Source organism: Lynx rufus, unplaced genomic scaffold, assembly GCF_022079265.1.
Source record: "Lynx rufus isolate CCGP_SWC_20201006 ecotype Redwood Valley unplaced genomic scaffold, mLynRuf1.p SCAF_7, whole genome shotgun sequence".
Taxonomy (NCBI): Eukaryota; Metazoa; Chordata; class Mammalia; order Carnivora; family Felidae; genus Lynx; species Lynx rufus.
The window spans coordinates 133,256,834-133,272,720 of NW_025814889.1; the positions used below are offsets into that span (position 1 = coordinate 133,256,834).

The following is a 15,887-nucleotide window of genomic DNA, read 5'->3' on the forward strand; positions in this document are numbered from 1 at the left end:
CACCCCACCCGCCGCCCGCCCCTGCGGGTCCCTGCCCACCCTGGAGCCCCGGACCCGGGTCGGGCCCAGCAGGCCTAGGCCCCGCCGCTTCCCCTGGGAACCCCCCAGGCCACCTGCCGGGCTAGCTGGCCCGCAGGCGGAGGGAGCGGCCGCCCCTCCCCACCCGACGGCCGCGCCCGCGCCCCGGCCCGCGCGGATTGGCCGACCTCGCGGCCAGGTGAGGCAGCCCCGCCCCTCGGCTCCAGGTGCGGCGGTGGGACCGCGGCCGCGGCCCGGGCCGGGACGGGCGGCCGAGGCGCCATGGCCGAGTCCCAGCTGAGCTGCCTGGACGAGGCGCACGTGAACGAGAGGGTGACCGAGGCGCAGGCCGCCTTCTACTACTGCGAGCGGCGGCGGGCCGCGCTGGAGGCGCTGCTGGGCGGCGGCGAGCAGGCCTACCGCGAGCGGGTCAAGAAGGAGCGGCTTCGGGACTTCCTCTCCAGCCAGGAGCGCCAGGCCCTCCGCGCCGCCTGGAGCCCCTACGAGGATGCCGCCGCCGCCGCCGCCGCCGCTCGGGGCAAGAGCAAGGCCAAGGCCAAGGCCCCGGCCCCGGCCCAGGCCTCTGCGGAGCCCGGAGAGTCCCTCGCCTACTGGCCCGACCTCTCCGACACCGAGGTGCCCCCGCTGGACCTGGGCTGGACCGACACCCGCGTCTACCGTGGCGTGAGCCGCGTCACCCTCTTTACCCACCCCCCCAAGGAGGAGAAGGCGCCCCACCTCAAGGAGGTGGTCAGGCAGATGATCCAACAGGCACAGAAGGTAGGCCGCGCCCCCGCCCCCACCAAGTGCAGCCCCTTGGACCAGGCCCAATATCAGAGGCAGGGCCTGGGGCAGGACTTCCTGACCACTCCCAGGAAAATGGGCCCAGAACCTTCCCTTAAGTCAGGGGGACTGGTGAGGCCTCTAGAGAAGATGGATGTGAACCTTGGTGAATTACAAGGTGCTGGACAGTGGTTTGTCATCATTATTGCAGTGTCCAGAGGGCTGGCTTTCCTCTGCCCTGTGCTTTTACTTCCCTGTCAGGTTCCTCTCTGTAGAGAAGGGTGGGGGCTGTAGGGTTTTGTGGGAAAGTGGGCCACTCCAAAGTCTTGATAATAACCCATGTGAGGCCCTGGGATTTACAAAACATATCTTACGCCATTTTTTCATTTGGTCTTCAGTCATCCGGAGAAACTGGGTAGTGAGACTTGTACACCCCTACCCCAGCCATGCTGCTCTGAGGAGGCCCCCCAGAGTCAACAGGGGCCTGGCATTCACACCCCCTGGGGACCAGTACTAGAAGTCAAGCAGCCAGGAATGAATGAAGAAATGTATTTTGAGCACCTGCTCTGTGCCGGACACTTTGGACTCAACAGCTGAGGGTGGGGGGAAGCTCTCACTTATTGTGGCTACTCTGCTTGGGGGTTGAAAGGAGGGGATGTTCAGAATGGCCGGTTGGAATACTGATGGGCCAGTAGGTTGTGGGGCAGGGAGAAAAGTTTAATCTTTACTCTGTGCCCTTGGGTAGGGGCACCTGGGTAGGGTTTTTAGATAAAATATAGGACATCCCATTAAATTTGAATTTCAGATAAACAACAAATCATTTTTAGTATTAATATGCCTCAAATATCGCATGGGGCATATTGATATTAAAATGTTATTTATCTGAAATTCGAATTTAATGTGGCATTCTGTATTTTTATTTGCTATATCTGACCGCCCCCTACACAGAGATTTGTTAAGAAACACCAGCAGCTTAGGGGTGCTTGGGCGACTCAGTTGGTTAAGCATCCGGCTCTTAGTTTCAGCTCAGGTCATGATCTTACGGTTCGTGAGAGCCCCACATCAGGCTCTGCAATGACTGTGCGGAGGCCTGCTTGGGATTCTCTTTTCCTCTCTCTGCCCCTCTCCCCTCTCAAAAAGTAAATAAATATACATTAAAAAAAAACAAAACACAGCAGCCTTTAGTGCCCAATTCAGAATATACAACAGGAGTGACTTGGGTTCACCATTCTAATTCAACTCAATGGATGTGGTTGGAGTCCTGTTACCTCTGGAGGCTGAAGTGGCCTGGCAGGGAAGACTAATCTAGAAAGACCAGTCCTGGCGCTTCTCTTCCAGGAAGGGGGATGCTTCCTGGAAGAAGGAAGGAAGGGTTAACTTTCCCATACTCCCTAAGAAATTCCTCCCTATCTGCCTGGGCTTTCTTTGTATATTTATTGCATTCTACAAAAGAGAAAAGCCAGTTTGAGAAGAGGAGAAAGGACCAGAATGGCAGTGCTATGCATGCAGCAGGCTGCAGCTGGCCTAAGGGGTCAGGCGTCATGATGGGATACTAAAAGCCTTGATCTGTTAGTGCTTTATATGGACCAGCCACTCTGCTACCAATTTGCTTTCATTGTCTCGTTTGCTTTTCACAACAACTAGGCGAGATGGGTATTTTCCTTATTTTTTATTTTTTTATTTTTAGTTTTTGGTTCAGAGCAGTATTTGCCAAAGGCCACACAGCTAGTAAGTGGCTGCACCAGGATTTGAAAGCCAAAGTCCTTGCTCTTAACCACTGTGCTACCCTGCCCTGCTGTCGGATGACATTACAGCAGGATTAAACCAAGCAGCTTGAATGGAGCTAGCCCCGTCACAACCTGGGGGTGTGTGCCCTGTTACCAAAGGCAGAGACAGGACACCTGCCCACTGGGGCTGCTGGTCCCATTGGGATGTCAGGAGTCTCCTGTGTAATGCAATGTTCTTAGCTCTTTAAATATTTAACAACAGAAACTTTAACAATTGTGAACACATCCAATATGTACATATTTAACTAGTCGCTATTTCCTGAGTGCCCTGTGTGCCAAGCACTAGCCATAGAAGGATTTAAGCTGTGGTCTTTGCCCTCCAAGAGTTAACTTAAATGCTGAGGGATGTGCTGGAAGAAAAAAGCGTTTTTGAGCCTGATGTGCCTAATCTAGGAGGGCTTCCTGAAGGAGGTGAATTGCAGAGTTGAAAAGGGGAAAGAGAAGGACACTGGAATGGGCAATTTCTCCGATAAGGAATTTAGGAGCAGGAATGAGAGATTTTTCCTTCAAAAGAGAAAGCAGCTCTGGCAGGAGGAAAGGGCTACCCTGGTGGGAGCTAAGTACCGTGTAGGGCCTGGGTCGAGGATCTGAGTCCAAAGCAGGTGACCAACCCCCTGGAAGAGGCAGCTTCTGACCCTGCCTGTGCCCACCCAACTCCCAGGCCTTCTGGGCCCCACGTATTCACTGTCACCCACGTCTGTGCGGCACCTTCTTCTCAAAGACCACGTGAAATAGGCAGGCCAGAGAGGTTGGCCTGTTTCACAGGTGAGGAAACTGGGGCACAGAGGAGGAAAGGGGCTTGCCCAAAGGCCATGTTGTTGGTTATGGAAAGACCCAGATCCCTGGCTTCTGCTCTACAGGCTACACCCTCTGACCCTGGTCTGTTTCACCCTCACCCCAGCTTGTTTACACTAGATTCTTCCCCCTTCCTTTTCACCCTGAGGCAGGGAGTTTCCTTTGTCTGCAGGGAGAGTCAGCCTGCTGTGGGGCCAGAGATGGTTGGAGGAGGGCGACTATGGAGGGGATGCACGTCCAACTGTGTCCCAGACGCTTTCCTATTTTATCTCATTTAATCTTCAGAATAACCTCGTGAGATGCTGTCATTTTTACTCCTGAATGACAAACGGGAGTGGCTGGGACATGCCCGCAGCCGAAGACCAGTGAGGGTTTCGAACCTGGGCCTCAGAGATATGGAGAAAGGAGCCTAACTAGGGGACACTTTGAAAATCTGATGGGAGGTGGGGGTGGGGGGGAGGCAGAGGCAGTGAGGACACAGCCCAGTGGGTGGAGGTGTGGTCTGGGGAAACTGGGAGGACGGCCTTGGAAGCAGCAGTCAAATTACCTGCTCTCTAGGCCTCTGTGGATGGAAGAAGGCCCTTGGGGCTGTGCTAGATAGCTGGCATTCAAACATTTGGCCCTGTTTACCTTTGGGGTGGGGTTTTGTTCCCTGCTGTTCTTTCCCCCTTGAGTGATCTGCTTGTTTTAGTGTCACTGAACGATGGACTTTGCTTAAACTACAGGCTGAAAAGCTGCCTTCAGGGACTGAGAAATGAGTCCCTAGCCTGTCCCACGGTGGCAGAGATGCCCAGGGGAGATGGCTACTGTGTGGACTGCTGCGATCATTTCATCGTAACTGCAGAGAGCTGAGGGGAGGGGCGGGGGGCGCGGTCGACTTCGAGCAAGACCACGTGTGGACCGGGAAACTTTTGCTTCTTATCTACAAGGGCAAAGTGAGAGGACCAAGCAGGTGCAGTTTGGATGGGCTAGTGATTTGGGAGGAGTGTTCATCCGGTCATGGGACAGATATCTCCAGGTTACTGTGTGCTAAGCACTTTAGTAGAAAACAGACACATAAAACGCACCCCTGCTCTTAAGTAGCCTAATGGTCCACTAAACCATCATTAGCGTATACAGTTGGATGCGTGCCTGACAGCGGGCGTGGCAGCAGGGGCAGAAACCCAGGCCCGGGTTAGGGAAGGGCCTTTGATGCCGGGGCCTGGCTACAAGCGTGTCTGAACGCAACAGGAAGGCTGAGGTTGCACCTGCACACACCCATCTTTGCACCCAGGCTCCCCTGTGCCCGGTGGTGTCCATTTTTGAGGCTGCTGGGTGGGTTTAGAGAGATTGCCTATGCTTCAGGAATAGAAAACTTACCGGCCCCCCCAATCTCCAGGACTGACCCTTGGCCCTGCACTCCTGGGCCCCGCATCCAAATGCATTTCACTGCCTACCACAACCTTTGAACCTCAATCATCATGTGAGGCAGAATATTATCTTCATTTCTCAGATGAGGCCTCTGAGGTCCAGAAGGGTGAGAGGACTTATCTTTAGACCAAGGACAAGGAGATTATACAGCCTCCCCAGGTACCTGGTCAGGGAAGATGACAAACACAGCCCAAGAGAGGGAGGCTGGTGGCCTACGCAGCTTTGATTAACCAGCAACTCTTCATTCCTGTCACAGTAAGAGGACCAGACCTGCCTGGTTGGTGGGGGACAGAGGGGTGTGAGCCACAGGCCTGACCTTACCCTCCCCTGCCTGCTGACAGCTCTGTCCTCTTTCCCTCAGGGCCCGGCTCAGGCGCCACCCCTTTCTTGGCACTTTATCAAATTTTCAATCCAAAAGTGACCTTTTTGTTCTCAGACGTGGCTCCTTGTTTGTCCCGCCTGTGTGTCTGGCACATGGCTCGCTTTGGGAGAGCCCATTTTATCCCTGGGGGTCCAGAGCTTTGGAAGAGCCAAGAGTCCACCTTCCTCCTCTTGGTCTGCCTCGCTGGGCCTCAGCGGTCACAGAGGGCCAGTGATGTGTATGAGTGGCTGGCCACCCATTTCTCTCCATCCCTCCAGCAAAGCAAGTGTCTAGAGAAGTCCCCTGCTGAACTGCACGTTACCCAGGGGATTCCTTTAATCCCCATTGTCATAAACTGTCTGGCAGCAGAGAAAAGAATGATCTAAACTGGGGGGAGGGGCATAGGGACTTGGGAGAAGGCACCAGAGCAGGAGATATCTGGTTTGCCAGGTCAGCAGCTTGGTTAGAGGTCTGGGCAGCTGATGGGGGTGAACAGCTGGGAACACATGACCTGGGGGTGTGGCAAAGTCTTGGAGTCTCTGGCTCATGGTGCCAGGAGCCTCGCCTTTGCAGGTGGCAGCCTGTGCCGCTGGGTAGAGCCCACTGTTGGCCACTCTTCCCCTATTGGCCTCAGCCGGTACCTCCCTCATTCAAGTTCATCCAGTAGATAGTACTGAGCACTGTCTCGTACCAGGCCCCATGCTTGGCATTGGGATATAGACGTGAAGCAGATGCAAAAACAAAAAGAAAGAAGTCTGCCCCACCTGACCCTTCTTCCTTACACAGAACCATTCCGCACGGGCTTTCTTTCAGAGCCCCGGGAAGCTCCTTGTCCCACCGAGGCTGGTGGATAATGGTGCAGCCGCCGCTCCAGGGGCTGGCTGAGCGCTTCACAGCCCTTCCGGGATCTTGCCCCAGCCTGTCCGGCATCCCCGCCAAGCCCTGAGCTCTTTGGCCATTGGATTCTGAACGGATTCTGAATGTCTCTCCTTTATGCTCAGTCACTGATCCCGGGAGCCAGAATTTCTGAGCAGTGGAGACCCAGCTTCATGTCAGGGTCAAGGACAGGCTCCTAAGTTGAAAGGTCTTGGTTTCTCTCCAGATCTGGCCAATCACTGGCTGTGTCCGTTGGGTAAAGCACCTCTTGCTCTGGGGCTCCTGACCTGCAAAATGGGAGGATAATGCCTAGACTTCTGGATGGTTTTGAAAAACAAGGAAGAAATTTGTGTGAAAGCTAAGGATACCAGTTAAGTACTCCACAAAGGTCAATTGTTCTGGAAAGTAACTGCTGCCTTCTCTGTCTTCTCACAGAGCAAGGGAGGGACGTGTGGCCGAATTTCCTCCCAGGAAGTGGGGGTGTCGCAGCCAGCAGATGAGTTAGGGGAGTTAGGAGTCACCTCTCATTGTTGGGGTTGGGCATCCTGTGCAGGTGTACTTCCCGATTTCCTCCTTAGAGTGAGAGAGGACCGGCTTCCCACTGTCCCCCAGCCCCCTGCATTTACCTGTTGGCTTTGATTTGGTAGCAGCTGTTTGTGGGGCTGGGGCATCTGAGTCCTCAGCCAAAGATCTTCTCTAGGATCTGCCGTGGGCAGAGACAGGACAGGATGGTGCAGAGGTGCTCTGGTTCCTATACGGGGGATCCCCGAGGGTGTTCCCCTTGCACTGTCATCCAGAAGGGCTGGCTGGCTGTGAGACCCAGCCCAAGGAGCCTGAGGGCAGTCTGGAAATATTCCTCAGAACTAAAGCTTTCCTAGGTGGGCAGTAGGGCACAGGGGGACAGACCATGTTTCTCTCTTTGGAGGAGAAGGAGTCCTAGGCTTGGTTCCTCTGAAATCTGACACTTTGGGTCCCTGAACCTCTGAGGACGGGTGTTTCCCAGGGAGCTCAAAGGTCGAAGATGGGGCCTCAGTGAAGGGGTGCCTTCTTCATGACCTTCTCTTGGTCTTGTGGGGAACAGATCCAGGTTTATCAGGCTCAGTCTCAGGAGACCAGGCCACAGCCCAGGGTAGGAGTACCCAGTTGGGATCCAGGAGCCAGAGTGTCCTCATTCTTGCCCAGGTTGTCTATGTCCTTGCCCACTAGGTGACCTTGGGCACATCATTTGACCTTGCTGGGCTTCTGTCTCTGCATCTCTGAGTGGGGATAATTCTTGCCTTCTAACTTTCACAAGATTGCTCTGAGACTCTAAAGCAAGACTATGAGACAGCGCTTTGAAAAAGATGAGTAATGTATGCAGATAAAAGGGATTTCTATTAAGAGGGGCTAACATTGTTGAAAGATAGGTGCTACGCTATTTCCTTTAATTAATCCACTCCTCAACACCTCACAAGGGAAGCGCTATCTTCCAGAGGCGCAGGGAAAGTACAAGATCATAGAATTCATAAGAGGCTGACTGGGATTCCACCCAGGTTTGAGTTCAAGACTTGTGTCCTTCTGCTACAAATGCCATTACCCTTGGGTACTGCACTCTGGGGCCACCTCTTCCCTCTAAAACTTTCAGAAGCAAAGTGTATTTGTTGCCAGCCAGGCTCTGGGAAGCTCACAGACTAGTTTGGAGACGGACAAGTACACAGCTGCTAGGTGCTCTGACCTATGCCGAGTGGGTGAGAAGGTTCTCTCGAGACACTTGGAGATGTTGGGGCAGGCGTCACCTGGAAGCTGAGGGTAGGTAGCTTCCAGGGACCTAGATTGTCCTCTTTTTTGTTTGTTTGTTTTTTATATTCTTCCATTTCTTTAATTTAATTTAATTTTATATTTGTTTGTTTTTAAATCTATATCCAAGTTAGCATATAGAGCAATAATGATTTCAGGAGTAGATTCCAGTGATTCATCCCCTGTGTATAATGCCGAGCTCATCCCAAAAAGTGCCCTCCTTAATGCCCCTTACCCATTTAGCCCATCCCCCCACCCATAACCCCTCCAGCAACCCTCAGTTTGTTCTCTGTATTTAAGAGTCTCTTGTGTTTTGCCCCCCTCCTTGTTTTTATGTTATTTTTGCTTCCCTTCCCTTATGTTCATCTGTTTTGTATCTTAAATTCCTCATATGAATGAAGGCCTATGATTTTTGCCTCTCTAATTTTGCTTAGCATAATACCCTCTAGTTTCATCCATGTGGTTGCAAATGGCAAGATTTCATTCTTTTTGATTGCCGAGTAATACTCCATTGTCCTATATTGTCCTCTTAATGGCCCCCTGGGACTTGTGACCTCACTGACAAGCTGAGACCTTGATGGGGTTCCCAGCCAGCACCGCTCGTCCTTCCACACTCTCACCCCTAGCGTGCTGCCTCACCTTGGCTGGTGGCCAGGTCCACCTCCCTTTTCTCAGAGTGTACAAGGCAGAGCCTGTTCTTGGGCAGGATTCCAATCTGGGGGGGCAGGTGGGGAGCAGGGCAGAGAGCAATCGAGCGGGGTGGGTCCTGGCTGATTGCCTGCCTGTGCTCCTGGCGGTGTCCTGAGCAACCCCCACCTCTCTGAGTCACTCTAGCGATCCCTGCTAGATCCCTCCCCCACCGCACCTCGCCTCCCAGGTGCTATGACCAGTCAGCTTTAGCCGGCTTTTCCTTCTCTGAAATCCGTGGAGTCTGTGGACTTGCTAATGATCCCAGAATCTTAGCCCTGGAATAAAGCCTATGGCTTTTCTAATTATTAGTCTCTCTGGCCCAAGTTTCCAATTATCTGGAAGCTCTTCCTGGCACTGCCTGTATGGTGGTCATCACTCTGTTGGGCCCCTCAAAGTACTGCCTGGGCATGTGGGAGACTCCAGATAATTATTCTTTTTGTTCTCTTTTCTAGCAGTGAGTCAGCAGATGCTTGGGGAGGTGGCAGGGACCAGGGTGCTTTACCTTTTGGTGGGTCTCTGAGGACAGACTATGAGTGTTCTTAACTCCCTTTTCCACACATTTGTTCATTTATTCAATATGTTTTACTGGGGACCTACTACATGCCAGGTTCAAGAAATATACAGTGGAATAAAACGTGGACCCTGACCTTAAGTCTAATGGAGCTAAAAAGACAAGCTGTAGGGCATTTGGGGGAGGGGTCGATAGCTGTCATTTGGGCACTTAAATGTCAGACATGCAGTGCCAGCTCTTTTAGAATATATGATTTCATTTAGTTTTCACAACAAGCCCGCAAGTCTCCATTTTACAGATGAGGAAACTGAGGCTCAGAGAGGATAAGGTCACACCGCTGGTAGCTAGCGGAGCTGGATGGAACCGAGTCTGATTCCCACGGAGCTGCAGGGGAGCAGAGGCCTCCCAGGAGCTGACAGCCAAAGCAGCCAGTCTGGGAGGGCGGGCAGGCCAAGGGCGGGGTCGTGCAAGGCCAGAGGCCAGGGAGTGCATGGATTCACTTCATTCCCTGCACCCCAACGCCCTCCAGACAGCACTCCCCAACGCACCCCTCCCTGCACTCTCCATGTGCCTCTCTGGGGAAGCCCTCCCAGGTAGCATCACCTGGCAGTGGCCACAAAGTTATCCTTTCTGCTGCTCGGAACCTCCCGGGTAAACTGCCAGTTCCAGTTGCCTTGCCTTCTTGGATGATCAAGAAATACCTCAACAGGTACTTTCCAGTCCTGCCTGGCTCCACCCACATATTGTCTAGCACTCAGAGCTCCAGACCAGCAACCCAGACCAGCAGCTGATCCTAAAAATCATCTGTGTATCTTCACCGGATTTTTTTTTTTTAGCAGCTGATTTATCTTCCTAATTATGTTTAGCTTTAAGCTAACGTTAAAACGAGCTTGTATTAGATAATTTTCACTAATTAACACCAACTTAATGCAGGGAAGTCATCCCAGAAGCCCGCCGTGGGGCACGGAAAAGCTGGCCTAGGATCTTAAGAAGAATTGCTATGCTTACTCCCTAGCGGGTCACATATGGTTCTTCACGGCTGAATTAGTTGACCTTGCTCACGTGGGTACAGTCTTTTCTCTGTCTCTGGAGAGCCGGCCTGGGTCTCCTTTGTATTGTCCCCTTCATCAACTTAGTTTGGGGTATGGGCGTTGAGAGGGAGACGGTCTCATAGGGTCACATCAACGGGGAATGAGTCCCAGTGGCACAAGCAGGGAGACATGACCTGCGGGGTCGGGAGCAGAGCCTGGCACAGAGGCCAGGAGAGGAGGCAGCCTGGCCGGGTGGAATTGGGCTCCTGCGGCTGCCAGTGCATCCAGGGAGCCTGGTGTTTAATGACGACTAATTAGTGAGCTTGAAACAATGTAACATGGCTACAGACAGCTGGGAAGCTTCAGCTGACAAAGCGCACATGCCCTGCTGGCGGAATGGGGGCAACGTGGCCTCCAGGCGGAGAACAGGGCCCCTTCTGGTCTTGGCTCTGCCCTCTTGGTAGGCCAGGGCTCTGGTCCAGACTGCTTCCTCAGCATCCCGAGGGGAGCCCCCTACTCCGGAGGTGTTGTTGGAACATTCAGTGTCAGGTCCTGGATTGGAAGGAATGACAGGTCTCTGCCCCCACCCCTCAGGTGCTCAGGACAGACACAGGCCTGAGCAGACAAGCATCTCGGGGAGGGCAAACACCGCCCATCCTCGGGACTGAGGACAGGAAATGATCCTGGGAGGGCCTCTGGGAAGAGTGAATTAGGGCCCTCAACAGCGAAAGGGCGGTCCGGTCACCGCAGGGATAGGGTGGTGGCAGCATGAGTTAGGGCACGAGTTGTGCGGGGGGGGGGGGGGGGTATGGTGTGAGGGGGTTGCTGGTGTGGTTGGAGAACGTAGAGCATCTGGTGTGGTGGGAGTTTATTGTCAGGGGAGGGAGTGGGCTGGAAGCACCTGAAGGGTCTTCAGCTGGGCTAAAGGCTTAATTCTGTAGGCAGCCTGGGGCCAGCGTTTGAGCAGAGGAATGACATGTTTCGGGTTGTGTTGTTGGGTCCACCTGCCAGGAGGGAGAGGGACTGAGAGGGACTGAGTGAGCTGTATCCCATCAAGCTGACCCTGAGCACCTACTGTGTGCTCAGCGAGAAACGGCAGGCCTGGCCATCCGGGGGAATCTCTGCATTCCTGTGCTTCCTCACAGGAACCGTGGGGTAGAATTCAGAGGTCTCGCTGCCAGCGTGGGATCCCTGACTCCAAAGTCTGTTTGTCCCCCTGCAATACACTCTTGGACCAGGGATTTAGCAGAATGAATCTGGAGCCCAGGGTGGGGCAGGGCGAGGCCAGGCAGTATTCCTCTGTGCAGGCCTCCCCTGTTGGCTCTGCTCTCCTTTTACCCCAGGCAGCTCAACACAAAGCTTTCTTATTCAGTCGTTCACACCCTACGTGTGCTGAATTGGTGATAATTCCAACGGAGCCTGTTGAAGCCTTGATGACAACACCCCCCCCACCGCCATCCCCGAGGGAGTTTTTGTCCTGCCACGGCACGCTTGCAGGGCTGCATTAGCCCCTATGACCATGAGATTCCTGGGGACCACTTCCAGGTCCTCCCTACTCAGGCGGTTGTTGCTTACAGTGTTCCCGCTGGTCCGTGTGCAAGTACAGACACCCAGCACTGCTCGAGGAACAGTGCACTGTACAGGCTCTTCACTTAATTGAGCTGCCCTTCCCCTCAATTAGCTCAAGTTCTGACCTTTCTGCAAGTGTAGTGTTGTCTAGGCTTTAATCACCACCCCAGGCTGGGCCTGCTGGGCATGGTATTGAGCAAAGGAAAAACATCTCCACCTTGATGTCTGAGCCTGTGGGCGGCTCCTGGCGGCCGGCTCCCTGGGAGCTCGGCCCCCCCCTCACTGGCTCTCTCCTCTGTCACCCCTCCTCTGAAGTGGTGGCCCCTTTGTTCAGGGTTCAGTCTCTAAGGAGAGAAAACGGCACCAGTATTTACCTACTGCTCACAACAGGCCAAGCGCCCAGCTCCTTGAGCCGCCCACATTATCTCACTAAAAACCCAGAACAACCCGGTGAAGGCATCACCTCCCCGTTTCAAAACGAGGAAACTCGTGCTTAGATGGAATGACTCGCTCAAGGCCATACAACCAGTAAGACTTTCTGCTTCCAGAGAGCAGATTCTCTTGCAAACAGCAGTCAGGCCATCCACCACCTGTGTTCAGATCCCCTGCAGGGGAAGGGTGTTGCCAAAATGTATTATTTAAGGACCCACTGGATCCGAATCTCTGCGGATGGGGCCCTTGAACCTGCACATTCAACAGGCACATCCCCGTCCCTAACCCACCCCAGATGACCCTTTATACGCTGAAGTCTGACAACCACTGCCCTGTAGACCTTGATCCCTCTGCGGAGATCAGAGGAGACTGCTGGCTGCCCGACCCAGCACTACCCTCCACGGGAAAGGGAAGGACTGCTCACTGTTCCCAGACAAACTGACTCCCCTGGGCTGCCAGACAGAGGGCCAGCTGCTGCCCTCCCTACCCCAAGGAACCTTAGGGCTTTAGGTGTGGGAGTTAGCCCCCTTCACCCTATAGTGAGTTTAATGACCCCTCATAACCACGCAGCTTTTTGGTGGGATTTTGTGAGCATGACCTCATCTGAACCTCCCAGCAGCCCTGGGAGGTAAACGTCGGGCCCCAGGCTCTCATGTAATCAGTGGGAACCTGAACGACCTCTGTGCCTTGGTGGGTTTCCTTCCTTCCTCCCTCCCCAGAAGGACATGACCTGCAGCTGGCACCCCTGCAACGAACAGGCCTGGCCTGTGCCCCTCCCTGCCCAGTGCCTACAGCTCCACTCAGCAGAGCCTGGGGGGTGGGGGGGGGCGGGAAGCAGTGAGGGAGAGAGTGGCATTGTCCCGCTCTACTGAAGCATCCTGGTTTTGTGTGACTGCAGGTGGCCTGGGGTCCCAGCCAGAGTAGATCCGTGCCCAGAGCTGCCCTGTCCCCATCACTTGGTGAGAGGGCCAGGGACAGCTTAGTGCTGTAGGGAAGCTCAGGACTGGGGTCAGGCCCAGGCTTTAGTCCCATCTCTGCCCAACAGAGTAAATTAACCTTGGAGCCAGGCTCTAGCTGTAGAAGTTTCCTTCTACCTCTGAGATTCTTTGCATCTGAAATGTCCTTCAGTGCGGGGGCTAAGTACAGAGGTGCAGCCTGTGCCCGGCACGCAGGTACAACCGAGAGGCTTTGCAGGACTGACACACAGCCCAGGCTCCACTTAGGGCCCTGCATCTCATTACGCGGAGGACAGGCTCTCTTTTGTAATTTTCACGAAGGTGGCTGCTCTACGTGCTGGTTGCAGCCCTGCTTCCTGGCCTGATGTACTTGGTGCAGACTTCTACCCCTACCCCTTGGTTAAGAACTGTCCTCACTTACCGACTGGCTGCTCCTTTAAGATCTTGGGTGGGTAGAACAGAGGCAAAGAGATCAGACCTTTGAGCTGTGGCTGAGGTGGCAGTCCTAAAAGGTTCCAACTTCTTTCCCCTTCTCTGCACCCCTGAGGAAGATCTTTCTTTTTTTAATGTTTATTTTTTATATTTATTTTGAGAGAGAGGGAGAGAGCGTACAGAGGAGGGGCAGAGGGAGAGGGAGACAGAGAATCCCAAGCAAGATCTGCCCTGAAAGTGCAGAGCCCGATGCGGGGCTTGAACTCACGAACCATGAGATCATGATCTGAGCTGAAACCAAGAGTCAGATGTTTAACTATCTGAGCCACCCAGGCGTCGCAACCCTTGAGGAAGATCTTTAACTCTGCCTTCCAGCAAGATGATCTAACCAAGAATATTGCTCAGTATTATTTTTTTCCTCCACCCCAGTGCCTTGTCACTAATGAAATAAAAGAGATAACTATAAAGCTACATCTGCACCCCACAAGTACATTCAGATATTCATTTCACAAACACAGAGAACTGACTTGGTGTTGAGACGGCCCCCGAGGGTAGAGATTCTGAGGGAAATCAGATGGTCCCTGCCATCCAGGAGCCCACAGCCCAGTAAGGGACAGAGCCGGTCAGCAGATGTTACAACAAAGTGTCGGACCTCTGACTTGCCTGGAATCCAGTGTGGGCAGGAAGCAGGGAGTGGCAAGCATTGCTGGGTAGGGAGAATTTTGAGAAATTCTTGCCTGAGCCTCGAAAGCTGCATAGGAGTTTCAAAGGGGTATGAAAGGAGTAGGAACAAAAGAACTCAAAGCTGCCTGATACGTGTAAAGGTTCTCAAAAGAGAGTGGGGGGTGAGGGAGATGCAACTTTGCCCCCAGGAGACACTTATCAGTGTCTACAGACATTTTTGGTTGTCGCCACTCTGAATGACACTACTACCACCATGCTGCTAAATATCCTGCCATGCACAGTACAGCCCCCACAACAAAGAAATATGGGCCCCAAAAGGTCAATAGTGACACTGTAGGGAAACCCTGTGCTACGGTAATTGTAAGGACAGAGGTGAGGTGGCCTAAGATGAGGCTGGAGGCGAAGGAAGGGGCCAGTCATAAGGCCCTTCAAGTGCTGAGCTAAGGAGGATGGAGGGCTCTGGGACCCACTGGTTCATGAGGCCATTGTCTGGGGGAAATCCCTGCCCTGGAGAATGAATTGGAGCACAGAGACTCGTAGGAGAGACTGGTTAGGAAGCTGTTCCAGAAATTTGGTAGGAAATGAGGGGGCCTGAGTGGGAGCAGCAGGGCAGTGGGAACAGAAAGTAGTTGACCCGGAGCAGGTGCACGGAGCAGGTAGGACCTGCTGGGCTTGGCGACCAACTGGATGTGGTCAGTGGGGAGGAGGAGGAGGCCAGTAGACTCGGGCTTCTGGCCAGGGTGACTCAAAGGATGTTGATTCTGGAAGTGCCCGTGGGGCAGGCTGGTGAGATCCACACCACACAGCTAGACTGGGTCATCCAAACACAGGAGGGGTCTTGAGAGGAGCTGCCTTGGAGTGCCTGGGGAAGGTCGGGTCCTTTTTGGAGTTTTATTATCTCACGGTAATTAGGGAATCCAGACAGAGCATCTGAAAAGCTGGCAGTTTAATTAAAGGCAAATGACAGATAGAGGGAGATTCTGAGTCTCCCTAACCCTCCGTGATCCCCTGCCCCTACGCTGAGGCAGGATATCGGAGGAGGAGATGTTAAGCTAACCAAACACCTGATGAGCAGTATTGCAGCCTCAGAGCCTCTTTGCCAGTGCCTGCAACGGCTTCTAAAAACTCCTGCCACCTCAAATTAACCTCTCTCTCTGGGTGCTGCACATCAGTGGGTAACCAGGGAAAGGACACTGGGAACCTGCTGGGGGCGGAGGTGACTTCTCTCCTGATGAAATCTGCCTCCCCGGGTTCTGAGCCTGTGACGCCCTTCTTTTAAAATCCCATTTTCCATTGGCACCGGGAGTCTCCAAGTTGGGTTTGGTGCGGAGGATCACGTGGCCCGTTAAACACCACGGCAGAGAGATTTGGGAGCTGGTGTTCCCGGGGTTGAAGCTGAATGTCAGGCAGTGCCCGCAGGGACCAAAGCGGAGGGTAATTATCACCTCTCCTCCACAACGAGATTGCAGGAGTCAGAGAGCAATTGATTTCTCTTCCCACTACAGATATTTCACTGTTTAATTGGTAGTGACACAGATGGCTGGCTCTCACCAGGGTGCCGCAGACCAAGCCTCCTGAAACGGGGGGGAGGGGCCTCGGGAATTGTGGTCCGTTCACATCACATCCTCCACTAGGTGGGGGTGGGTTGCCATGAGGGCTTCCAGCTCCCTGCTTGCTTTTGCAATTACGAAAGGAAAGCAAGAGTGTGAATCCAGAAGCACCTTAGAGCCAGTCAAGCGCTCCCCAGCGATACATTGAGGGCTGCCTCTGAGCTCG

At 53.6% G+C, this 15,887-nt stretch overlaps 1 protein-coding gene across 1 annotated transcript in view; it reads left to right on the plus strand.

Annotated features, from left to right (window-relative positions):
* The first annotated feature begins 300 nt into the window (after window positions 1-300).
* The window catches only part of FAM83F (family with sequence similarity 83 member F), a 32,525-nt gene continuing 16,938 nt past the window's right edge, over window positions 301-15,887 (plus strand). Inside the window, exon 1 of the mRNA XM_047067162.1 lies at window positions 301-798. Within this exon, the coding sequence (XP_046923118.1) occupies window positions 301-798 (498 nt within the window). The remainder of the gene's footprint in view (window positions 799-15,887) is intronic.